A 26,905-nucleotide genomic window follows, 5' to 3' on the forward strand; every position below is an offset into this window, starting at 1 on the left:
ATTAAGTACATTCTTCAAGTTTAAACTTTAAAGGTTTTGACATTAATAAACCTTCGTAAATATTTCAAATTGGATTTTATTTCATGGGGTACAAAACACACAAAAATGTTAAAGTGGAAGAAAAAATAAACATAAGTAAATGGTAGAAGAAAAAGAAAAGAGACAAATACGTATAAGAGGGAATGAAATAGTATGAGACAGTATAGTTTTTTACAATGGTATTTAGTTTAAAATTTCATATAATTTTGAAGTAATTGTCTTATAAAAGTCAGACCAATAATACTTTAAATTGATCAATAATTTTTCTTACACGGTACAAAAACTAAACTCAAAATTTATTTATATATATAGTAATAACAATTATATATGTATATATATATATATATATATATATATATATATTTATATATGTGTGTGTGTGTATATAATAAATTTTAATTTAATCCCGAAATTACTTAAACATTTTTTTTTAGATACCTTAATTTAGTTGTTTTCTAAAGGTTATTTATTCATTCTCGACCGACTAAACAATTTTACTATATAAGATGGTTTATTGTTAAATAGCAGTATCGTTTACTGTTAGTATATATACGCATTACTTAGTTATATTTTAATTTCCTCTGTACTTGTTTTAAAGAGATTGTTTAATGAAAGTGTATGAAAACATAATAAAAATACATCATGATAAAACTAAAAAATACTTTGAAATATATGTTACAAATGAAAAAATCAAGACATAATTATAGACTAAAAAGTAGTTAAATTTAACGTTTTGTGAATCTTTCTAATATATTAAATTCAAATATTAAGTTTGACCTTTCTGGAGTTCAGAGTATTTCTTCTTTAACAACAGTAGATATTTCATGCAATCATATGCCTACAAATAAAATAAAAATAAAGTATTAACAATAGTACAAAATTCTTAAAAATGGTTGGAAGGTATAAAATCAATTTTGAATAAAGTAAATGACAAATATTGAACTTTGTTTTTCTTAAAGCAGGTTAATAGTAAAAATCAATGTAAAAACTAGATAAATCAATTTCTAAATGTAAGCTAAACATATAAATATTTATCTAAGATCATGTTAACTGGTATTTATCTAAGTACCAAGCACACTGAGGGACCAAATCAGTAATCTCATATAGGATGGTTGAAAATAACGGAAGAATTTATAAACATCAAAATCGTCTTTATTGTTGTTTAAATTTGCCTATTCTATAGTTTACATATGGAGGGTTCTAGACAAAAAGAATAAATGTAGGAAAAACGGATACATAGATACATAGATACATGAAACATCTGCATCTCTATGATCATAGATATATATATAATCCGCGTTGCAAAGGCCATGACATAGCTGCAGGTGAAGAACTGCCATTGATATTTTATCGCGGGTACGACATTGGTCACCAGAATGAAGTTGTTGAGATGTCCTACACTTTCCCTGCTCCTACCATTCAATGGCCTCAGCACTCTCAAGAAGGATGAAGGAGCTTTCAACTTAAATATTGAAAAAACATTAAGATGATTTGGTGAAGAGGGGGCAGGAAAGAAAGCAAAAAGCAGATGCTTGTCTTCGGCTGCTAATCAATACATGTACACTTGTCTTAGTCCAAAGACAGATTGCCAACTCGGATGTTTCGTTGCTGATGACTGATACCTTTACCCAGTCGTGAGATGGAGGAACTCCAATCACCTGGTTTTCCGCTAAATGGAGATGTAAGTTTTGGCTGGAACCATTTTTTCAGAGCCACACCATGAATTCTAAGCTTGCCATTCGATTCATTACCCTGATGAGGAATCTGAAGCCTCCTCAATAACGCTCCAATTGCTTGGCCAGCTCTGTACCCAAAATATTGCATATTTGTTAAACCAATTTCTTAAACAATGTTTTCTAGACACAGTGTACAAGAGAAAATTTATTTCCAATAGAAAAAAATGAATATATTCACACAGTGACAGCTCTACAGTCACGTCATATGTAATTCAGTCGTTTACAACAAATAATCTCCTTAAAACACAATGCAGAGTGCAAATATGTGGGGACACTATATGGTTAAAAGCATGTTGACAACGTATACTTTTGTGATTTACGATCTTACCTTCCAGCAAGGTTAATAATCTTCTCCCCCTTCTGAGACACAACTTCTGTTTTCTCTACAGGCAATAAAATGATTATGTTGGGAATTCTTGCACCTGCAAAGAAGATTTTCACGGGAACCCCAACTAAGTCAGGACGGAGATTATAATGTAATATTTTTTTATCACATGCCTTCTGTTGGTGTAGTAAACTAGTTAATTAGTAATGAAGTTTATTTAAACAAACAAATTTTGGATAGATTTAAACAACGATAAAAAAAAAAGGAAAAAATGAGAATCCTGTAATAATATGTTAAAAGAAAAACTGGACTTTGTAGACTTGGATCACCAATTGAAAATTTAAAAATGATCACCAAGAAATTGATCTGGCAAAATGTCATAATAAGGTCTTGTTCACAATATTTGTTACAGAGTTCCAGAAAACAAGTCCTCGTATTGTTGGGAAAATCGTTAAACAGAAGGAAAGATGAAGTGGTACTAAGAAAGGGATGCAAACTGACTAGGGGAAGTCATGTGCTAAAGAATATAATGATACCAAAGTCAATAAAATAAAGCATATTTTTTATAATCATTTGTTGCCAGCTTTTTTCCGTACAATATTGCAAAGAATTCCGAAAAAAAAAAAAACTACAACTTACACCGTAAATTCAATTCACTTCCTTATCCAGATATTAGAATTAAGAGTCAATAGAGTAGAATATTTTCGTGTAAATAAAGTCAGTTTAACAAATTAACTTGGTTTTAAATTTCAATTGATCCCACACAAGAATTATAAATAAATCTTTCTATGAGCGAAAAGTTCAACAAGTAAAAGGTAGCACTGATATTATTAAATGATGATGATATTACCTGCTGCCAGTCTATGCTTGAGACCTTTGAAAACTGTTATGAGGTACACCTGTTAACATTTGCATGAATTTAGGGATATGGATTTAACAATTGCAGGAGCACAAATGTCTACCTTTTGCATGTGTTTGCTTGTCAAATTTGCAAATGTTTCTATTATATACAGGGTACCGAGTATGAAAGAGACATGAACAAAGAGTAAGCATGGAACAGAAAGCTATTGGATCCATCATTCAAACTTTGGAGCAAAAGTTGCACATTGGTATCACCAAATATCAAATGTGTTTGTAAAATAAAGACCAATAATTTCCGTCTGGTCATGTTGTGTGCAAATTATGCGTCCAATGACTCTAAAGCCTTTTTTCTGCATTTTAAACTTGTTAGCTAATCCTCGAACATTGTAAGATTATGTGGGTTATGCAAGAAGCTTGTGTGTGTCAGGTATACCCACTGTAAAGCACTTTTTTTCTGCTAAAAATGTTTTTAATTTTAGACTTGTAAGTGAATTTAGGAATATAGCGAGCATATGTCAGCTTTCATAAACTATGGGACAGGCTTGGGTATGTTACTTAGACTCAACCTGACTTTCTATAAATAGGAATTCAAATGGATTGTAATTCCCAAATACAGTTGAGTTAATGAATCCCACACGTATACAGTTCCCTCTTTCTCTAGCCTTTCAAAGTTAAAATGCAATTTTTTTATGAAACAAAAATAATCAATGTAGGAGTTCTATTAACTCACCTCAGCAGTAGAAGCATGCAATTCTTTAGCATCAATAACAATGGGACTCGTTTTAAATGATACAAATGGAACAACTCCATATGAAGCAGATTCCTACAAAATCATATGATGATTCAGGTTCCCTTAGAAACAATAAGGCACAAGATATTGAATAGAACTACTTTCAGCTCCATACTGACCTCAAGTATAGAAAAAGCACGAGGATCGTATTCACCAAATCCATCCAGTAATGAACAGAGGTTTGATCCTCTTGAAGTATCTGCACTAACTCCTAGGTTCTCAATAAGTCTATTTTTCAGAGATGTATCATAAGGAAGTTGCAGGCATCCCAGAATTTGTGACAATATTTCAATTGTAGGTTTTTGACCAGCGTCAATTGTATCACGAAACACCGTTAAGGCCAGCGATGTCCTTCAGAGTAAAAACAGCATTAAAAACTTCCACAAAGAAAAAACCAAGAGAAGCCTGATAAAATTATTAGTCACAAAAATTCCGGGAACAGAGATTTACAGACTTCCCTAGTGTTTTTAGTTTTGTCCTTAGACAGATTCAATTGAGAAGAATGATTAAAAATAGGATCAGTTCAAACAAAATGTTGTAGAAATGCAATAGTTTCACTATGAAAAACAGCACTCTGATATGCATATATTGAAAAAACAAATACGTAAAGGAATGTCTAGAAATGGTTAAATAAAGAGTTGTCTTAAGAAAAAAGTAGTAAACGTAATGTATACCATTTATTATCAACTTGAGGCCGTTCTGAGTGAAAAGATAAAACAGGCTCACCAACATCGCAAGCCTTCTCAAATCTCCGCAGGCACATTCCTTTCAAAGAAATCAAAGTGCTATCAGGATTTACAAATCACAGAACTATCAAGGCATAGTATATGAATAGATAATGGGCCACAAGATAACCAAAATCCACAACCTTTTGCTTGAAGTTCCCAGCAAATTAAGAACTAGTCCTATAAATAAAATTCAATACATATCGTATGAGCCTAATACTTTCTTTTCTTATAATTTAAAGGAAGGAATAAGATTTCATCATGATTTCTGTATTTTCTATATAAAACAGCCATAGAAATATTTACTATGCGATTGCACACAATTAACTAACTGAACAAACACAAAACTGTGAAAGAATTTGTTCGATCCTACAAAACCCATATTCTCCGGTCCTATAAGCAGCAACTTATGCTGTTTCAGAAAATATTATTAATACATTTGTATACAACTCTTACCTTTGAAAACGATTAAATTACACAGCTCTAATATGAGTCTATCCTATTCCTTTATATCCTTAAATAACTAGTGAAAAGAAGGCAAATTTGTAGAGCCAAAACTTTTTTCATTAGGACTAACAATTATAGAATCACGACTTCTCTTGAAGAGGACTAAAGATGCTTTTTGTGATGTTCTAATAAAGGTGTGAAATTTTTATATGTTCATTGGGGAAAGCACATATTTTGATATGGTCTTTGGCCATACGGTCACATCAATTAACTTTTTAAAAACTGTGATCACCAACCACCAATGTGATTATGTGTTAATGAGAAATGATATTTCTCTCAAAAAGGATAGTGAACTTATGCAAAATATGTTTTTGTTTTTAATTCATATTAACAAATTTAATACTAATCAATCTTAAACTTTTTAAGAATTTTCTCATATCATTTACATGTCAAATTGTACCTGTAGTGCATTAAATATTTGGGCTTTAAAGGCAATAACACAACAAAAACAATGAAAAACGGAAAATTTTACATCACTTTTCAATGTATTTGCATTCATCACATGAAGCGACAATAGTTTCTAAATAATATAGCTCCAAATGCGGAGGGTAAGAGTATAAATATAAGTCATGCAAGAAACTGGTGATTTTCAAAGCAATAGCAAAGAAAAAGCTGAGCAATACAGAGAGAGAATTGAAGCTCACAAAATTGACTGAGACTCACCAATTATGCATCGACATATTATGAGATTGGTGGCTACACCATCTTTTTTGGCTTGAGAAAGAAGCATTTGAGCTGCCTCCATATCATCCTTTCTATCAGGGCAGTAAAAATAGGAAATTCGTTGAGAAAGAACCAAAACAAAACATTAACTTAACGACAAAATCCTATTAGACCACTTACTTCTCACTTGCCACTATAAGTACCGAGAATGTGATACTGTTTGGGCACAATCCTAATCCTTTCATTTCAAAAAAAACCTCCAAAGCCTTTTGAAATTGATCTCCATCACCTGTACAGAACTCTTAAAATGTTTAAAGTCCTTTTTCCCCATTAATCAGCTAACTTAAACAATATAACTGTACAGATTGGGGAAACGGCTATAAAATTGAAAATAAAGTTGGAAGTATCCATAATCAAGCAAAACAAAGGTAGAGAAAGGAGTAACACGTCATTTACAAGAAATGCTTCAGGAAAAGAAACGTTAGATATGTTAGGAATCCAAGAATGATTTGAAAGTCTTACATTGAGAAGAAATGAAAAAGTTGAGTGGTATATACAAAAAACAAGACCTTCAAATTTGCAGTTATTTTTTTGAAAATAACTTCTTTTCCAAGTTATTTAATATTTTTCCAATCAAACATTAATGAATGTAACAATCTTAAAGACCAAAGAAAAAGGTCAAACTTACAAAGTGCAGTGAGCAAAGCATTAATTGTTGAAACTGTTATTGACAATTTAAGAGACTTAAGATATTCATATAGCTCCAATGCTTTCTGCCAATTTCTTGCCTGGAACAAGCATTTGCCACTAGTTAGTAGGTGAAGTCAATGCTGGCGGAAAAAGAGTCGAAAAAGCATAACTTACATGGAAAAGAAACATAAAAGTACACAGTAATTGCCTTAGGTCATTCTCGTATTTCATTATTATTAATTTCTAGATTCGGGACCATCAACTAAAGCACAAAATCCATATATACTACACTAGAAAAAACATTCTACATCCATATTTATTTCTTAATTAAAATTAATAGAAAAAATGCCAGAAAAACATGGAAAAATTTTAGGAAACCCGTGACTTCATTACTTTCCTTATTAGAAAGTCTAATAACGGTCATTAAATATTTTTTTTTAATTAATAATTTTATTTTAAACATAAAAACATATTTTTAACATCCTTTCTTAATACATAATTCAAATGCGTCCCATCAATAGACCTTCAATCCATTTCAGTTCCCTTACCTTTTATTATGCATACTCTATAAAATCCATAATCCAATTTTTTGAGTTTCATGACTAAAAAATTAACCTGGATTTTATTAATGATGTTTTCATTTTCATTTCATGACAGTCTCGTTTTCTGTTTCTTTTCAACTTAAATTTTATTAGTTGACCGGACATACATTACTACAGGCACCCATCAATGAGCTATATGACGTTATTCCAATTCGTATTCCTCCTTCACGGGCTTGTTGTAGAACATCAAAGGCAGCATCCAGATTTTTAGCATGACCAGCAACATTTATCAGTGCACTCAGAAATATCTGCATGACGAATCAACTTCTGTAAGCAAACAACAGTAAAGAAATGAAGAAAAGCATACAAGAATCAATTCAATAAAACACCATGCAAATAAGTGTTTTTTTTATTATGTTTTATAGTATGTGAAACTAAAGCTTTTAATAATCCAGATCACGAACAAATTATTTTTTTAAAGTACCTCATCTGGTTGGATCCCTTTCTGGGTCATGTCATTGTATACAGCAAGAGCAAATTCCCAATCCCCTGTTTCGCTGCACGAATTAATGGCAATGGTGTAAACTTCGGGGCATCCCTTTATGTTATATTTTTGTACCATCTTGTACACTTCTTTTGCACGTTCAACCTGAAGAAAAAAAAAAATAGAAATTGTTTAACATTAAATAGATCCATAGTAAAGTACAATAAAAAGAGTGATTGGGGAACGAAGAAACAGCACCTGACCAGCTTTAGTGCATGCCTTCAACAATGCACCTATAGTTACGTGATCAGGGTCAATGGGCTGCGTTTCACCTGCCATTTCTGCTAAAACATCAAAAGCACGATCTACAGCTCCTGATTTGGCACAAGCAGCTATAAGTGCATTGAATACAACACGATCTGGCTTCACATTCTACTGCATAAAACATCACATCAGCATGTATAATTAAATAAGGAGGAGCTAAACTCATACCCCTACAGAGATAATTCTTTAGAAAGACATTTTTCAGTAAATGTACCTTTGACCTCAATATTCCATAAGCGCCAAATGCTTTGGCTATTTGCCCAGCTCTAGCACAACCATCAATAAGTGCTCCGTAGGTATGAACGTTAGGTTCCACTCCAGAATTAACCATCTTGTGAAACACCTAAGCATACAGATTAACAATTTTAATATATTCATAATTTACAGAAAATTATATTATATTTAATTAAATCATGCTATGATGAGTTGAAGGGTCATAATGTACTTCAAACATTAGATCAACTTTCCCACTCTTTGCACAAGTTAATATCAGAGTGGTATAAAGTTTGCAATCAGGTTCTAGTTGAGCATTCTTAAGAAGCTGCAAAACATGGAAAGCCCCTGAAAAATACACAATAAAAATGTCATGAGCTAAAAAGATGACAAAGAAGGAACTTTTAGATAGTAACCAGAATATTTACTTTCTGAATCTTGGGAGCTTGCACACACCGACATAAGCATGTTAAATGTACTCAGCGTTGGATTTGGAATGAGTTTAATGAAATCAAAAGCTTCTTTAACAGCCTTTCGTTTCTTGCAGGTGTTAAAAAACTTGGCATGATAAACCTATAACCGGTAAATAAGCATATAAGAGAAACAAAAAAATTGAAGAAATAAATATCAAGTAAAACCAGAAAGATGCAAGTACCTTAGTCATGTCTAATAAACCCTTTGTTTCCATATGTTTAAGCACTTCTACACATTCATGTACCCTAACAAAATCAATGTACTTAGTATAAGCTCCCCATGTCAAAAGCAATGGCAAAAGTAGGTCAGACGGGCATCATGATCATGATATAGTTAATAAATAAGAAAGAAGTGAAAGGGAGGAGTTTCACCTCATTGTTTCATTGAAAGCAAATTGGTTTCATGTTTTAAACTCCAACTAGTATTCTCATAAATCAACTACATTAGCTTTTCAGTGTTCATAGGAGGCAGATCAGGTTAGCAAATTACCTCCCAACTTTTAGCAAATTATTATATTTGCTTAGATGCTCTGAAGGGTCATTTTTCTGATCATCAGGCACCATGATTTTATCATTTTTCAGATCAATATGCATCTTCATTGAGTGAGCCTGGGGGAAAACTGTGTTATTATTGTAATCCACGTTGGTTCTTTCCCTGTCTCTTGAAGAGCTTCTGCCCCTCCTCAAGTTTTTACTCACATGTTGCAGAGGGTAGCCATTATGACTGGAAAATTCAGCTGCTCCTTTGACATGTTCTGAATCAATAAAACATGGTTTACATAAAAGTTTTATTTAAATATTGGTTTGTTCATCACTATACTACGTAAGGATTTGACCAAAAATATCATCATTGAAATGGTATGATGATACATTTTCTTTCGCACGTAAATTACCTGCTTCTTGTAGAGGAATATCTGTAGATAACCCTGTTCCTTTCAGTGTGGCATTTCCCATCACTGAGGGCGACCTTTTTTTATTCATAAAAGAAGCACGGGGAGATAATGACTTTAAACCACTCAGCGGTGTCATAGATCCAGTTGCAGGCTTGTTAACCTCATAAAACATGTAGAGCCCTTCCCTTACGGACTCTCCAAAAAGGACCTCACCATTCATGGAACCAAGCTCAATCTTTTCTTCAGTAAGTCCAACAACAGTCGCCGCCACTGCGTTGTTTACGCGAACAGACAAAGCAGTATGCTCGGATTCGACGTCAATTAAAGGAAACTCGGTATCAGAGTTAACTTTATCTTGACTTTCTTCCACGTGTATAGCCATTTCCTCAGCAAACTCCAGAGGTGGTAACGAAGTTGATGAGAAAGGCACAGATAAAAAAGACTCATCCAATACCTTGGAACTATTACTACTACTATTATTAATATTATTATTATTATTATTATTATTATTATTCAAACCAGAGTCCAGAACAGAAGATGACTCTGAAGTCTCGGTGGCGATGGCCACTTCTTGTACCACTGAAGATTTCAAAAACGGGAGGTGGATCTCGTTTTCCTCAAAGACCCGGTACTCATCCTTCAACTTCCCAATCTCAGCCAGCGTGTTATCCCTTTGAAATTCCGTGAAACCAAGAATCTCGCCATCAATGACCTGACTCCCAACATTAGTTCCCTGAGGCGATAATGCGAAATTCGTAAGCCCCCGTGTCTGCACAAGAGGAAAAGTTAGTTATTATCGAAACATAAGTTATATTACTCAATCAATTCACAAGCTGCGTAGCTCGGACAGCAGCAAAAGTCTATCCAGAACACTAAATGCGGTGTGGAGTGAAGAAGTTGCTAAATGCGAAAAAAGTAAGTAATAGACAGAGAACAATCCGGCAACAGAATTGAAGAAGCGAGAAAAGTAGGTGGAAGAATTGAAATGAAAAGAAGTAAGGAGTGAAATTGGAATGTTATTGTTGGAAAGTGACCTGGTTAAGAGACTTGTTTTTTTTCTTGGTGAGAGTGAAGTGGAGCCAGGAAACGGCGGATAAAGTGACGACGATGACGAGGACGACGACGGAGTGGGAATGGAAGGAGGCCTTGAAGACGAAGCGCGGGGAGTGGATGCGGAGGAGACCTGAGTTGCGGCTGGTGGTGCGTCTGTTCCGGGAGCGAAGGGAGGGTGGCGAGGGAGGGAATCGGAGAGAGTGCGTGGAGGCGAGGAAGTGTGAGCGGAGAGCGGAGAGGGAGGGAGCGTGGGAGGTGAGAGAGAGGGCGCGGTGGCGGTTGAGAGAGAGGTTAACTTCCATGGATGAAGAGAGAGAGTGAGAGTGAGAGAGAGAAGAAGTGGATTAGCATTTAGCAGAAAGGAGAGGAGAGGAGGTAGCAGCTTGTTTTGAGCAACCAGAGACACGACTTCTTGCTCATCCAATTCTTCCTGACGTGGCACATTTTTGTTTTTCTGTTACCACACACATTGCTTCTTTCTAATAACCTTTTACTGTTTTCGGACACGTAACAAAGTAAGTACATATTTAGTTTTTTTTTATTATTACAAGAAAAAATAAAAATAAAGTATAAAAGTTTTAGTTTAATTAATTTTATTTTAACATCATTTTTTTTAAAAATTTGGTATACTATATATATATTTGATATTAAAATTTGTTGTAAACTTATAAATAAATTTTAATATTTTTTGAGTATATGTTACCGTGTTAATGGAATTTAAATAGAAATAAATAAAGTTTTTGTATTAAAGTTATAACTTTTTTTAAACAAAAATATTTATTGTAGTTTTTTATCCTGATATAATTAATAATTATATATAAATTTCTAATTATTTTTTAACATTTGACAAACTGCTTTTTGTATACTTCAACAAACGCTATAATGTGCATATCGATGCGCAAATTCCATTGCAGAAATAGAGTAATTTATGTATCATCGTTATACTATTTTTGGTAACTCTATTATAATCATAATATGCTTAGAGTAATTTATTGATATGTAATTTCATGTATTGCCTTTAAACAATGACCAAAATTTATTTTTAGTTTTTCATATTATATATATATATATATGCTAATTAGTTTATTTTCAACTTGTCAAAGTCACCAATAAGGTTTCAAGTGGTTAAATTATATTTGATTGATTAAATATAAAAATTTGAATACGTCCATTTAATTAATCTTTGAGATTTTAGTTGTTTATCTTGTTGAAATAATCAACCATATAGTATGTAACCATTATTTCTTTGTATTTTAGGTGTATAAGGAATAAGATGGTAAAAATAGTTGTGTTTAGGTAATATCCCTACATAAAATTTACACAACATAGTTGGTATTCATGGATATATCTACGGATAGTGGATATTGTAATATCTTATGTGGATATCATATTATTCATATCTATGGATATTCAATATCGATAAAAATAAAATTAAAGTTTAACTTATGTTTTATTAAGTTAAATTTGATTAAAATTAAAAATTAATTTATATATTTTTTTGTAATTTTATTTTATAAATTTATATATTTTTTTAAATTGGTGGGTATTCACATGTATCCGCATGTTTTTTAAATGGATACCCTACGAGTAACATGAGATAACAAGTGAATTTTTTTGTTGCAAGTAAACATTATTCGTGTCTGGCCCGACCTATCGTCATCCATGATAAGGAATGAGTTACAAAATAAATTTTAACTAAAAAAATAATTTATAATATATATATATATATATATTAATTTATATAATTAGAATCTATAGTAATATTTATAATTAGGAATTTCATAACTTATTTATAAGAAGCTCATGCTTTCCATGGTTGGTTTTTGGGGATGCAATTTCATTTTCATACTTTTTTTGTTGATGATATATTTGTCTTTTGTAGAGGAGATATTGGGATCATGCACTACTTGAAATCTTTCTTGCATGGACATGACACTTTCTCTGGTCTATGGGTGAGTCCTGCTAAAAGTCACTTTTATACTGCTAATGTGTATGTGTCTGTTTCTTTTGTTAGATATTTCAAGAGATTTCTCGCTTGTAATAAAAAATCTCTTCTTTTTATATATTTGGGCGTGCCAATTTTCTTAGGGCTCCTAATGTGCAATTATTTCGGTCATTGGTTAATAAAATTCATAATAAACTTGTTTTTAGAAAGGAAAGTTGTTTAGTATAGTGGGAAAAATTCAACTAGTAATATTTATGGATATAATATGACAAGTTTCATCTGTTAATTGATTCAAGGTGGATATTGATTATGTAGTTAGGGATTGTCTTGATTTTTGACTATGCGTGTTGGCATTTTTAAAGAAAGATATGATGAATATGTGAGTAAATTTTCAGTTTTTTTTTCTGACTGGACTTTTATTTATGATGTGTTTATGGGACAATTTGTACTTTGGAGCATCCTTGGAAAGTGGACTTTCAAATACTTTGGTTGGAGAGTGATTATTCCTTAGTTTGCATGCATTATTTTTTTATCAATGAGTGATTCCTTAAAGTCTCTTAGAGAAAGATGACACCACTCTTTGCATTCTTGTAAGTATGCACTTCAAAGTTTCTCATGTTTTCATGAAGGAAACCATCATGCTATTATGTTAGTTAATTTAGTTTTTGTACTGGTCAACACGTTAGGTTGGATTTCGACTTAGTAGGATTCAACAAAGTATCTCGTTAGGTCAGTATAGTCAAACAGCTCGGTAGCTCGGGTAGGTCGGATAGCTCGGGTAGGTCGGATAACTCGGGTAGGTCGGAACTATGGATCTCACGAGGCCCAATAAAATGTAAACGGTTCAGATATTTCAGAGATAGACAAAACAGAAAGGAGAAGGTGGGGGGATGTTGTGTTGAGATTGAAGGAATCAGTTGAAAGAAGTGGTAACAAGAATAAAGGAGGCGGTTCCGAGAAAGATGGGAGGAGACTGTAAGGAAGGGAAAAGAGAAAGAGAAAGGGGGTTGAGTTGAAAAACACAGAGAAAGAGAGAGAGAAAGAGAGAAAGGGGAGAGAGAGAAAGACTTTTTGTTTTAGTTATGACTGAGATTATCTGACGTCAGATCGGAATTGGAAGAGTTTTAATTCATAGAAAACAAGATAAGTGGTTTAACGTTTTATCTTTATCTATTTATTTAGGTTTTTTTTTTCATAATAAATATAATTTGTTTATGTTTCATAAAGTAACATTTAATTTTTATCATGGGTTTTATGTAATCTCTCCTACTTTATATTCTTTTATTTGATTTATGCTTTTTAATGAATATTTTAGGAGATGACAAGATTAATGGATTTAGGGGGTGTGATTATAGCTGAAATATCAATTTTATTCGTAATATTATTAATTACATTGTAATATTATTAATAAGATAGACATAAATTATATAAAAGTAATTAATACGAGAGAAATTTGCCACTTTTTTTTTATAATTTGTCCTAGCCATTTTTTAGTAACGATTTTAAAATGAATGTAACCAAAAGGGTGTCTGAGATTAGTGTTTAAAATCCCATTTGAGCCATCACACAATTGTTTTCATTATTCAAAGGAACAAATGAAAAATAAGTGGATAGAAAAATTTCAACAAAAAATATAAGTCAGCATTCATTTGTGTAAGAGATTATATACACTCTCAACAAATCATCAGATTTGGAGGGATGAACTATTCAACGTGAGTAAAATACCAAAACACCATTCACTTTAATTTGGAAAAATGATTATGGGTTATTTCGTAATAATTTTGATACATATTATGTATTTTCTTCAAAACAATATGTTCCATTTAATTTTGATACATATTTTAATTTAATATTTTTATGTATATATATGGTATGAATTAGTTGAATTAGGATATGGATCGAATTTCAAATATATTTCTTTTATAAATAACAAATTTAATTTCATTTTAATATAATTTTCACTATTTTACATTTCAATTTATATCACATTTCTCGACAAAAGTGATTAATAATTATATAATTTTATCAATTAATTTTTTTCTTATCTATCATATCTATCACATTATTTACAAACTTTCTCTTGAAATTCCTTTATTCATCTCTTCAAATCTCTTAATCTAAACAATCCTATAATATACTTTATATTTTCTCAAATCCATTTACTTACTTTTTCTCAAATATTTTTTTTCAATTCAAACGCTACCTTAATAAGATAATTTTTATTAAATTAATAATAAATTATTAACTCAACTTTTAAGTTTGAGGTAAAATTTTGTTACTATAAACACTTTTTTGACTATACTGATTAATTTATTTATGAATTATTTATTAGAACTTGATATTTATTTCCTCACATTTATTTGTTTCAATGAAAGGTGGATTGAAGTTGAAGCCAACATTAATTTGAAGTTATAGATAGATAAAGACACTTACATAATGAATGTGAAAATAAGGATATCCTAACTAAGAAAACAATGATAATATTGAAGAGATCATTTAATGATAAAAAAAATGATAATATTAATATATAGTTGACACTAATATCTACTAGGTTGAAGTTTTTGTGGTAAAAGATTCATAATAACTCTAATAAGTTGACATTATCGAGATAAAAAAACTCATCAAAACTCTAATAGGTTGACATTATTTTATTCAATACCAATTACTCGTAAATACATCAAAATGACTTGCATCAAAATGGTTTTTGCACGTAGATAAGGGAGATCTTTCGATGATAATTTTATCTCAATTCTAATACTTACAAATAAGATTAAATTAATTCAAATTTTGAAAGAGAAATATATTAAAATATTAATAAATAAAAATAAAGAAGTATAGATTAACTAATTTGTCCTACAATTAGGGCTACTCTTTATAGATATTATTAAATTACAAAACGTAAAAAATATATTTAAATATGATTGATTGGTGATATATCTCTTTATGTACCGATATTTTAACTCGTGTTACGTATCTGTATATAATATTGTAGGATATTTTACCAATATTTAATAATAAAGTATCTAATATATAAATCAATAATGTTTTGATGATAACAATAATTTATAAATTTTTATGTTAAAATATTTAATACATTTGATTTTAATTTAGATTCACACAAGAATAATCATATATTTTTCATGTTTAAAAAAAATAGATATTTTTTAATATGCATATATCATGTGTCATGTTCTAATATTTTCAAAATTAACGTATCGGTGTATCGATAACTCAAATACATGTCATATCCGACTCTTTTTCGTTTCCTTTATCGATCATGATAAATTATTTAAAAGAAAATATTGATCCAATTAAATAATCCATTTAAAAATGATTTGTAAAAAATATTTTTCCCTAAAAAATTAAGAAATTAAGCATTATTGGGTTCATTTTGTTTTAACACAAACCATTTAGTTCCAAATTAAAAAAAAAAAAAAAAAACATAACAAATTCCTAAAACAAAATAAAACGTAGCATAACGAAACGGTTGTTAACATTGAGCTTTAGGTGCACAGCGAGGACTTTATCCAATCAAACCTTCTCTCATCACTTTTCTTCTCTTCTCTTCTCTTCTCTTCATTTCCGATAGAAGCCATGCCCATGGATAGGCTTCTATCTTCTTCTCCTCTTCACACCAATCTCAAGCCCTTCACACGATTTCACTCACCAAGCTTCAACCTTTTCTCTTCACCACCTTCTTCCTTCACCTCAATTTCTTGCCACCATGAAAACCCATCAGTTTCCTTGTCATCTTCTGTTCCCAAAACCCTACCACCCCTTATCTCCTCTCAACTCATTCGTCCTCAAACCTCCACACCCCAATCCCAACCCCTCAATCAGATCACCACTGGGAACAATTTCCAAAAACCAAAGGTACGTGCTTTCTGCTGTTATGCTTGTTGATGCTTAGATCTTGTGTGCATTTCGTGCTCTTTGCATCTGACATCATGCTCATTCTTAATTCAACCATGTTCTGTATCGTAAACTGTATCCTCTAGTATATTCTCTTCGTGATTTTAGTCAAAGGTATCTAAACATGTCATTGGCTCCTAGGGAATCCGTGTAATTTTAGTATATTATGCTAAGAGGAAAATTCTATTAATGTGGTTGATTACGTTACTCTTTTATTTAAAGGGGATAAATTACTCGACCTAGAAAATTGGGAATTGTCATTTATGTGCAGAAATCTGTTGTAATCTGAACGGATGGTGCTATGTTGCTTGTGTACTGTGCATGTAACAGTTTTTGTGACTGATACTTTTCCATCAATAGCTCTGTTCTGGTAATACTTTTTTTTTTTTTCTTTCTGGAGTTGAGTTGAATCATAACAGAACTTAGCTTTTTAATCACGTGTAATTACAGGTAAACCGTGATCATTAACTTATTTGTTGAATTGGGTATACGGGTAATGTATCACTGCTATTTTTATTATTATCATCATCATTATTATTGTGGTATTTTTGGTTACAAGTATTTATTCGGTTTAAGGTTGCTAGGGTTTATGCCGTTTAGATGTTTGAACACTGTAGTTAAGCTTAAAAGTATGATTTGCTATGTTTTTTTTTTTCAGGCAATAATAACAGCTCGGACATTGGCAGTACTGTCTGCTCTTGTTTTGCTTTTAGTCCAGCCAGCTTTTGCTCCGGCAGCTTTTGCAACATTTCAAAATGCTGCCAAGAGTGGTGGCCCTGCCGCTGCGGCAGTTGGTGGAAAACTTATCCGCACTGAGCTTCTAAGCAGTGCTTGGACTGGCTTCTTTGCTGGTTGCTTGCACACACTATCAGGGCCTGATCACCTTGCAGCTTTGGCTCCATTGTCAATAGGCCGATCCCGAATGGAGAGTGCTGCTGTTGGAGCCCTTTGGGGCTGTGGCCATGATGCTGGTCAAGTTATCTTTGGCTTGATATTTTTGCTCCTAAAGGATCGACTTCACATTGAAGTTATTCGGACATGGGGCACTAGAGTGGTTGGCCTTACCCTGCTAGTAATTGGTGCAATGGGGATTAAGGAAGCTTCAGAAGTGCCTACTCCATGTGTTGCCTTGGAAAATGGTGAATGTGATGTGGACGTCTATGAATCGCGTGATAGTAATCCTGTAGTAGGAAAGAAGAAGATTGGTTTTGCTACTTTTGCCACGGGAATAGTTCATGGACTGCAACCAGATGCACTGATGATGGTTTTGCCTGCTCTTGCTCTGCCTTCACGGGTGGCTGGTGCTGCATTTCTCATTATGTTCTTATTTGGAACTGTTGTTGCAATGGGAAGCTATACGGTATTTATTGGTTCGTGTAGTGAGGCACTTAAAGATAGAATACCTAGAATAACCGAGAAACTTACTTGGGCTTCTTCTCTTGTTGCAATAGCTCTTGGATGTGCCATCATCATTAGCCAGTTTTTTGGGTTTAGCCTTTATTAGTACACTTTAATGAGCCAGGAATCTTTTTTTATGAACATTGTTTTGCTGTCAAGAAAAAGTAGGGACGTTAGAGAGAAATTTGCTTGTTTGGAGCAAGGTCATTATTTATGCAATATGTGATTTTGATTTTGTCTATTATTTGACTACGCTTGGGAATGTATATATCTCTGGTAGGTTCAATAATTATGCAGCCAATAACCGTGTAGCTGTTTCATTTGAAGATTTGGATTGGTTTTATCAATATTCTGTTTATGCATGTGTTGTTATGCCTTCAAACTCTTATGCAGTAGTAGTATGTTGTAGAATTAATACACTAGAATGCTTCACCAAGTCATATAACGCTGTTATGCAGACAGGACGAGAAATTAGTCATTACTTTTCCAAACATACAAGAACAAGTGACATTGGTTCACTCATCGACTCATGGAATAAGGTTCGACAGAGGTATCAGTGGCCAATATACAGTAAATTAGCAAAATATATAAAAACAAGTGACATTGGATCACTTCACAAATCAAAAGCAAGCGCGCACAAGTAGAACAATGTCTTGGAGTTACATATGAGAAATTATGCACGTATGAATGGTTCAGATGTTTTATCAATCCTGCAAGCCCCGTGTCACACAGTAATACGAATTTTCATAAATATTGAAGAGAGTGTGTTGCGAAGTGGTGGTATAAAGGGTGCTTATACAGTTTATACACCCACACCCCATCCCACCCGAGAGAGAATATAAAATCAAAATCAGCCAATCCTTCTTCTCCTATAAAGGGATTTGAAATTTCACAACTGAACAAATATTTCTTTGAGTTGCATTGTAGTTAACAGTGGGTAAAGAACAACAGAATATTTTTGTTACATGGAAAGGTAAATTCTATAGTTCAGAATTTTTCTATTTCTTTCATTACAAATGTAGAAAACTGAACAAATCAAGCTCAATTTCCATCCGCGGCAATTCATATTAAACTGAGCACATAACTTGGTACGAGAAGACAAAGGCAAGGGATTCTCGTCGTGGAAGAAACATCAGTTCTTATGTTTTTTGTCAATGTCATAAAGCACACACGCATCTGCTGCTGTCTTCATCTGGAATCACAAGGGAATTAGGGCAGATAAATGCAGGACTCAATTTAATTGCTAAGTAAATAATAATCCGCATCAGAAAAAAAAAAATGAAGAATCAGTCGTTATTCCAAGACCCTATCTGTATAGCGAATGTAAAGAAAACTCTTTTCATTATCAAGTCATGATATTAAGTTAATAAGTCAAGCCAAAGAGTTAATATATTCAAACTCGAACAATATTTGAGGCGCCACAGAACCTGCTAGTTACTAAATGTATTGAATCTTAATCCTCATTTTAACAGCCTAAAGCAATCCCTCAAATTATTATCAAGATTAATTGATAATGTGTGGAAAGCTTCTGCAAATTGAAGTAATGTCACCATCTCTAGTAGAATAAGTTTTATAACTGTAGTCGATAAAATACACTTCACGAAACTTTGTGCTGATCCTTTTGCTTAGAAAAAAGGTTGACAAATAATAGTTAAACAAAAAATAAAAGTAGAATACAAAAGACTTTCAAGATTCAAAATTGTGTACTACTGCGATACTTCCAGGATGTTTATTCCAAAAATGTATGAACAATTAGTGCCACTAGTTTCGTTGGACTTTGGGATTTCTTTTCTTCTCTTATGTGTTACTTCTTTTAATTTTTTTTTCTTTCTCGTCTTTTCAATATTGACTGGGGTGGTCAAAATCTAAAAATACGTAGGCGTCTAATCATAAAAAATGCAGAACAAACATACGAACCTGAATAACATTTATAATTTGTTTGACTGCCCATCCAAATAAACTAGTACCAATTAGGAGAGAAAGTAATGACATCTTTTGCAAATTATTTGATATAACCTGGAAATATAAACAAATGAGAAACTATGATGATCACGGCAAATAAAATGTCTTAAATAATTTAACACCAGTAGGGAGCACTTACGTCCACCAATTTCTCTGTTTGATTCTCCGCAAGATAAAACAGGACTAAGTATATAACCTATACAATATTAAGGATAAGAATCCAAATAAAAAACTAGTTATTAAAGATTTTCCAGAGATCTGGAAGAGGATATTGCACTTACCTCACATGAGACACAACAGTAAGCCATAAACATCCGATTTCCATAGTATGCCCTGAAAAGCCAGTTGCTGCTGTCTTTTACATCTTTATGACTAGCCTTTCCCGTCAAGAAAGTACTGCATTTAATTAAAAACAAGTCCACATATCATCCACATTAAACCTAATAATTGGAGAATCAGCAATAAAAGTTAGGGGAAAAACGCACAGTCAATATGCATTACCTGTACATTTGCAGCCAGTGGCTGGCAATGTCTAGAGCAAGCAATGACAAGAAGATAAGGCCGGGCCTTTACACAAGTTCAACCCAAAAGTCAGGTTTGCATGCTTAAAATTACAGTGACTAATGAATTTGAAAGGAAAATTTCTTACTTGTACAGTTGAGAAAGGACAACAAGTAGACAAGCAGTGCTAATTCTGGTATCAAGGAAGCCGCATTATTTCAAAGCACACAAGAATTGAACAACATAAACAAGTTATAACAGCATCGATCATCAGATATCTTTGGTATGCATGCATAGAGAGAGAGAGAGAGAGAACAGAAAATAACCTGTCTGTTACCATGTCCAGCACAGCCCCAAAGGTTGACACTGAATCCAGAAAACAATAAAAATGCTAGGTTAATGTATTCGTTTATTATACAGAATAATTGTCTTTTCAAAATAAAAATAGACAATTTAGGGAGATAGGTAACTGTCCCAATTCCCCATTTGGGGCAAGCTACAAGCTGGCATATAGTGGTGCTTACACATGATACCAGTGAAAGATCACAACCAGAATTTGAATCCAAGACCTTTTCACATATGATCTTTGATTATAACAAATTAAGCCAACCCTCTTTAGCATATATGCCATGTTATCCCTTTATTTTCTTGTTCAATATGGTCTATCTATCAAGTGTTTTATTAAAGAGTGTGAAACTCTAACAGACAACGAAATGCAATCATTGGAACAAAACAAACATCCTTAACGCTGGGAGTTAGCACATGATGAAATTTGGTGGACTCTTCAAATTTTAATCTAAATTTGCTATTACATAACCCTTAGGTAAGTGAAAAATAGTAGAATAATATGTATATTTGCTAATATGGTATCAGCCTTACAATTGTGAGAAAATCAGTATTACCTCACATTCATAATGTATATGCTATGCGTCTCAGAAATTATCTAAGCAAATTATAGTTGTGCTGTGATATATAGACAGTCCCTCAGTTTTGAACTGATTTTCCAGATTTTATGTTCCAGATGATTTTGAAGGACTCAATAATTGATAAAAGAGTAAATAAAAAAAAAAAATCTTTACTTGTTCGCTCACACTAAACAGAAAGAGACTAAGGGTACAAATTAACACAGAGATCATATTCAAAATGTCCAAATAGTAAACTACAACTAGTCAAAACACAATTATCCCTCAATTAACTTTTTCTGAAGGTTAGTGTTATGTATGCAAATGCAATGGCATGCATTGTGGACTCATATAAATTATGAGCAAGAATTTTCTTAGTTGAGCATTGACATTATTTATGAATTCAATAGGAAAACCTTAACTGATAAACGTACTGTCATCTGACATCAACAAAAAAGTTTATACCTTGATTGAATTTGCGGGCACACCATCCATCGACAGCATCACAAACAAAGCTGGCAACACAGATTCAGCCAAATTATGTCCCACATCCCATAAACATAAAAAAAAAAAAAAACTCAATACAAGAGAAAGCCCGTAAAATGGTATCCCACCTCAAAAAATAGAGAAAAGAGAACAGGATTTTGTTTGTTAAACATTGGGAGAAGGCAAAACAGTTTAAAAGAACCCGGATGTATCCTGCATCACCATGGACACGGTCAGGAGTTAAGACAGTTTGTATTCATGGAGAACTATGAAGAAGTTGAGTACAATCTCCTGAACGATCCAATTACCAAACATCCATTTGTTAAAAACAGCAGTTGATAACACATGGTATAATAAAAGAGTAACAAAGCCTCATGTTTTCCAAAAACAAATGTGCCAATAAGAAAAATGACCCAGAAAAATTTTCTGATTCGCGCTGTCCATATGCCCAAAAATCAGAGTTGTATCCCGTTATTCTTATTAACGCAAGTATTAGAATTTAGAGTACGCATTCTTGCTACAATGTGTTTTTTTAAGAGCATTGTTGCTACAATACGTAAGCAAACATTGAAAGTAAACACCCACCTATTATATTAGGAATGTAAAGGTACACAGATAATTTACTGGATCTTTGTCCTGGTTTCTTGGCCATTGAAGCTTCTTTATATTCTAAAATTTCACTAATAAGTATTGCCGATCAAATATTCACCTGCATGCAAGTAGTTTCCAGTAAGAAATCCATCAAAATCATGAAGGCACGTGCTAAAATAGGTACTCACATCCCATGTCATGTACATATATGGAACATGAATTAAGTCGCAATCATCTACCTAACCTAACTACATCAAAATAAAAACGGGTCAGACAACCAATAATCTGATGGAACCGCAAGTCAAAATCTGATAACGGACTTCCTTAGTATATTCTCGCCTACCCAAACAAGCAAATACAAATTCTCTTCCCGCATTAACAGTTTCAGGTAAATAACCATAAGCTCAATTTTAGTGTGTATGTGTGTGTGTTGTGGATTCGTTTTACAAAAAGTCAAATCACAAATCGATGCCAAATCAAAAATATATTCTCCCCTGCCCCCTAATTCCAATTGAAAGTCACGAATTCGAAAATTCAGTGCACCGCCCAAGCCCTAGCTAGCGTACCGCAGAGGACGGTTCTTCATAAGGCACATTGACGGTGTGAGTGGTGATGCTATCAGTAGCTAGGGATTGAAATGAATAACGGTATCAACGAGAAAGATAATTATACGATACCGTGGCCGAAGAGAAGGTGGTGGATTCCGGCGACAGAAAAGGTGCGACTGGCGGTTGCAACGACGGATTGATCCAAACAGGGAACAAACTTGAGGTGGCACTGACTTTGTTTATTTTGAGCAAAACCATGCGTTCTCCTTTTTTTCCTTTTTTTTTTCTTTTTCTTTTCACTCTTTATTTATTTTTTTATGTAATTAATTTCCCTCTTTAGTTGCTTATCCTTATTCTTACTATATATTTATGCATTATTCACCAAAAAAAGAAATGAAGTTAATTAGAAGCGTATAAAGTATAAAGTATAAAGTATAAAGTGCATCCATTAACTCTTAATTTGACGTGGGTATGATATTACAATTTATATCAAATTTGGTCTTTAAAAAATGTGAGAACTAAACCATTTAGTCTCTAACAAATTTGATAAATCTTTGAATGTATGAGATATAAATTAATCTCAAAATACTATAATGTATTCAAAAAACAATATTAAATTAAATTTTAATAGTAAAATATTTTCATAAAACTTCATAACCAATACATAATTAATAAATTTTTCACATATTTATATAGACAAGATTCTTTGGTCTTTCAAGAACTAGAGTGCATATTAAATCATCATTTATCCTATATTTTATTTTGTTGTCGTAACTTTACACCTAATTCACATGGGAATCAAAACAGGTTGTAAAATCTTCTTTCATATGATACACTTCAAATAAAAATTTATTCCACATTCTCCACATTATTTTTTCATAACCACAGTTTTTGTAAGGGAGAAGCTCGGTTCAAATACTCAAGGAATATTATTATTATTATTATTATTTTCACTCATGAAAAGTTAGATCCTTCTTATTGACCTTTTCACTATGATTTTTATGTAGTTATTTGTTACCATTATTAAATTGTGAAGTATTTAATTTTGAAATTAATCATTAAATAAAGATTTTGTGTGTATTATCTTTTTTGTTTATAATATAATTAACAATAAAAGTATTTTTCTTTATATTTTTTAATAAACTTTTGTATTCTTAACTTATATGTTGATTACTACTAAAATAAGTATTATATTGAAAAATAAATTTTGTAAAAAGTTTACTAGTAATTTGGTCTAAGTTTTGAATTCGTTTTTGTTTCTATATTTAAAAAAGAAACTAAAACTCTTTTGATCCTACTTTTATAATAATAAAAAAAAAACTTAATATGATATGTTTTTTTAAATTAATATTAACACGGGTTAAAATATGAATTTGTCATATGTTTGAGTCATTTATTATTTTGAATGTGACACATAACATTTTTAAACACGATTAATGGCAATTTAATTTAAGAAATCGCATAATCTTCTTAAAAAGTAAGATTTAAGTAAAAAATAAATATAAAAATTAAATTGAATTAAAGATCTAGGAATTAATTAAGCCTTTTATAAAAAAATTTGAAATACAAAATTGGTAATAATTTTTTTATATAATTATGCGCTTAAATAATTATATATCTGAGTACTAAATTATCAAAATATATATATATTAACACACACTTAACATAGTTTTTCTTTTCTTTCTTTTTAACTATACGCGTTAGTTAATATTCAAAGTTATAACTGAACTCAAAATAAGAAGAAAAAAAAAGTAACGTGCTATAAAAAGTTTAAATGATTAAGAGTAGTTATAAATTTCTTGTTAATTTTAAGCTTATATATATATATATATATATATATATATATATATATATATATATATAAAATTGTTCTTCCTGCTTAATTTTATTAATAGCAAATTATAGCATTGGGTTAATTTTTGTGTGTGTTTAATAATAAACTATTTTAGGAATATAAATAATTAATTTTTTTTCTTACATCGAGATTGTTTATGATCTTTAAGATTCTATTAAGTACCACGCATCTTATTAATTGCAGAACAATTAATGTATCAGTGAAACGTTAATACGATCTTGAGTTTTACTAATCGAAAACATTTGAATTTCAACCTTAGTGGTCTAAAGGATGAAGTTTTAATCTCTTAGCATTTGATATATGATAGTATAAATTTTAATCTGTTAGCATTTTTAAGTAAATACATATAACTTTAGTCCTTCAATTTTAGTTTCATATTAAAATAATAATAATAATTTCAGTCTCGTTTTTAAAATATGATGAATTTCATTTTTAATCTTATACTTCATTTTAACCTATCACCATATCAAAATGAAGGTTTCATACTCTTACAGTTTATTTTCATTCACATCTGATTATATTATGTTCAAAACAATTCCTGTATGAGCTCATAGAAAACACATCAAGTACAAATAATTAAACTCAAGTTCAATTTCCAAACTAGTATTCAAATTAAACTTGAAAATTTAAAGAAAAATAACAACAATAATAAGTATGATAATTTTGCTTAAAATAATGACGGTTTGATTACCTCCATCTATTTTAAAACTAATCTGTTCTAGAAATGTTAGTCTATATGTGAATACATAATCTACAATATACATAAACAATATAAAAGTTAGCATGTTAAAAACAATATAAATGAAATCAAATACAATGAATTACTCATTCCCGTGTAGTTTACAAGTTACTAATATTTAGTGAGAAAATAAAGTTCATATATTATGTTTAGTTTGAAATTTTGCTTATGCGAAAATGATTTTGTCTAATGCGTATTTAATTTTTTAAATCTAAGTATTATTAATATAGGTTCTTTAAATTATCATCAATTTAACATGATATTAATAATGCATATATGATATTGTTCTTGAAAATACTTTTTGGACACTAGAAAAGAGTAATTGTAATAATTTTTTGAATGATCGATGTTCTGACATTTGAATATCTAAATTGATTATAATTTTTAATTTTTTAAATTTGTATAGAGTAAGGTTATACTCTATTGTTAGTTCGGTATAGACAAATACTATGAAACTTTTTTTGTTGTTGTAAATTTATGTGATTTTTCTTCTTTAATGGTTAATAAAAATGAAAATGTACCTAATTAGACTATGGATGATACTCATATGCTTTCTCAAAAAGTTGTAAATAAGAAAATGTTTTTCTAGTTTGGAATACCTAGTTTGAGAAGACTTGATTTGGTTAAATAATGTGTGACCGGTTACAATTATGGTTTTTTGAAGTTGTTGTATAGTAATTTACCTATTGATCTAAATGTTAAAAAAATGAGTGATTTTATGCTCTCTATGTTCTTTGTGTGAAATATATTAAAATTTTCTCTCATTTGTTCTTCTTTTATTGTTTTATTGCTATACGGTTATGGGAATTGTTAAATGAAATTTTTCAAGACTTACAATTTTCTTCTTTAGATTTGGTTGTTTTGTTTATGAATTCTCCTTATAGTCATTTGTATAAAGTGATTAAAATGATTGTCATTACTGTAATTATCTAGATAGTTTGGATATGAAAAATTATAATAGATTTCAGAATCCAATTGTGTTTTTTACTACTATTTTTCAAATTAAAATGAATTTTTTTTAGAACTCACTTTTCTTTATCTAATCTGAATACCCAATCAAAATTTGTTCACTTTAAATATTTTACTGTTTACACATCTCATTTTATTTTATGTACTCCACCTATTAATTGTTACATACAACTAAATAAATTTACACATTAATATATCAATTTACAAACACTTCCTATCCTTACAAGTGCAATTGAAACTGTATGACACTTTTTTTCGTCTTTCACAATGAGATTAACATAATTTTGGTTAATTATGTTTAGGATATCAGAGGTATAAAATCAAGGTTGGTGGACTTTCAGAAAACAATGAATTTTGGTAGGTAAAGCAAGATTAAAGTTAAGAATGCTATGAACTAAAAAATAAAAATAAAATAATATCGACATTAAGGAGAGGATTCAAAGTCTAATGGTGATAAATTAAATTAATAATTTCATGAAGTCCATTAGGTGTGCAAAATACTAAAAATTTTAATGCAACACTTAAATATTGTATTAAGGTTTTTAATCAAATAATGAAAATATTAATGCAATAATTAAATGAAGTGTTAAGGTTTTGGGGTCAGACTTTATACATTAAATTAATTATCACTTAATAATATTATAAATTATTAATTATTAGTATACTACAAACAGAGATCACACGTTTTGTAATTAAGAGACACGTTTTGTAATTAAGAGAATGAGTGGTGATAGCATGATGTGAACCCCATCGCTAGAGTGAAAGAAAATCAAAATAAC

At 31.2% G+C, this 26,905-nt stretch overlaps 3 protein-coding genes across 4 annotated transcripts; 1 reads left to right on the top strand and 2 right to left on the bottom strand.

Moving 5' to 3' along the window:
* Positions 1-1,121: 1,121 nt before the first annotated feature.
* LOC114169515 (pentatricopeptide repeat-containing protein MRL1, chloroplastic) lies at positions 1,122-10,635 on the bottom strand. Its single transcript, XM_028054699.1, has 19 exons — positions 10,300-10,635; positions 9,266-10,034; positions 8,863-9,127; positions 8,555-8,618; positions 8,328-8,472; positions 8,132-8,247; positions 7,901-8,029; positions 7,621-7,794; positions 7,363-7,527; positions 7,046-7,186; positions 6,335-6,434; positions 5,827-5,935; positions 5,647-5,738; positions 4,426-4,516; positions 3,871-4,102; positions 3,692-3,784; positions 2,951-2,999; positions 2,104-2,197; positions 1,122-1,843 (listed from the first exon to the last, which is right to left on the bottom strand). Exons 1-19 carry the CDS (start codon positions 10,618-10,620, stop codon positions 1,609-1,611), a joined length of 3,384 nt encoding a protein of 1,127 aa, XP_027910500.1. The 5' UTR covers positions 10,621-10,635; the 3' UTR covers positions 1,122-1,608.
* A 5,113-nt stretch (positions 10,636-15,748) lies between these two features.
* On the top strand, positions 15,749-17,895 carry LOC114170470. Its single transcript, XM_028055958.1, has 2 exons — positions 15,749-16,136; positions 16,834-17,895. The coding sequence occupies exons 1-2, from the start codon at positions 15,858-15,860 to the stop codon at positions 17,677-17,679; spliced, it is 1,125 nt and encodes a 374-aa protein (XP_027911759.1). The 5' UTR covers positions 15,749-15,857; the 3' UTR covers positions 17,680-17,895.
* A 517-nt stretch (positions 17,896-18,412) lies between these two features.
* LOC114168643 (probable CDP-diacylglycerol--inositol 3-phosphatidyltransferase 2) lies at positions 18,413-22,852 on the bottom strand. Of its 2 annotated transcripts, XM_028053536.1 has the most exons (12): positions 22,693-22,847; positions 22,204-22,263; positions 22,010-22,133; positions 21,553-21,637; positions 21,404-21,453; positions 20,363-20,402; positions 20,185-20,229; positions 20,037-20,102; positions 19,817-19,931; positions 19,675-19,731; positions 19,491-19,589; positions 18,413-18,765 (listed from the first exon to the last, which is right to left on the bottom strand). In XM_028053536.1, the coding sequence occupies exons 3-12, from the start codon at positions 22,074-22,076 to the stop codon at positions 18,706-18,708; spliced, it is 684 nt and encodes a 227-aa protein (XP_027909337.1). In that variant the 5' UTR covers positions 22,077-22,133; positions 22,204-22,263; positions 22,693-22,847; the 3' UTR covers positions 18,413-18,705. The 2 variants fall into 2 exon arrangements, with proteins under 2 accessions (XP_027909337.1, XP_027909336.1); XM_028053535.1 differs by lacking the exon at positions 22,204-22,263 and having other exon boundaries at positions 22,693-22,852.
* Between the last annotated feature and the right edge of the window lie 4,053 nt (positions 22,853-26,905).

Source organism: Vigna unguiculata, chromosome 11 (assembly GCF_004118075.2).
Source record: "Vigna unguiculata cultivar IT97K-499-35 chromosome 11, ASM411807v1, whole genome shotgun sequence".
Taxonomy (NCBI): Eukaryota; Viridiplantae; Streptophyta; class Magnoliopsida; order Fabales; family Fabaceae; genus Vigna; species Vigna unguiculata.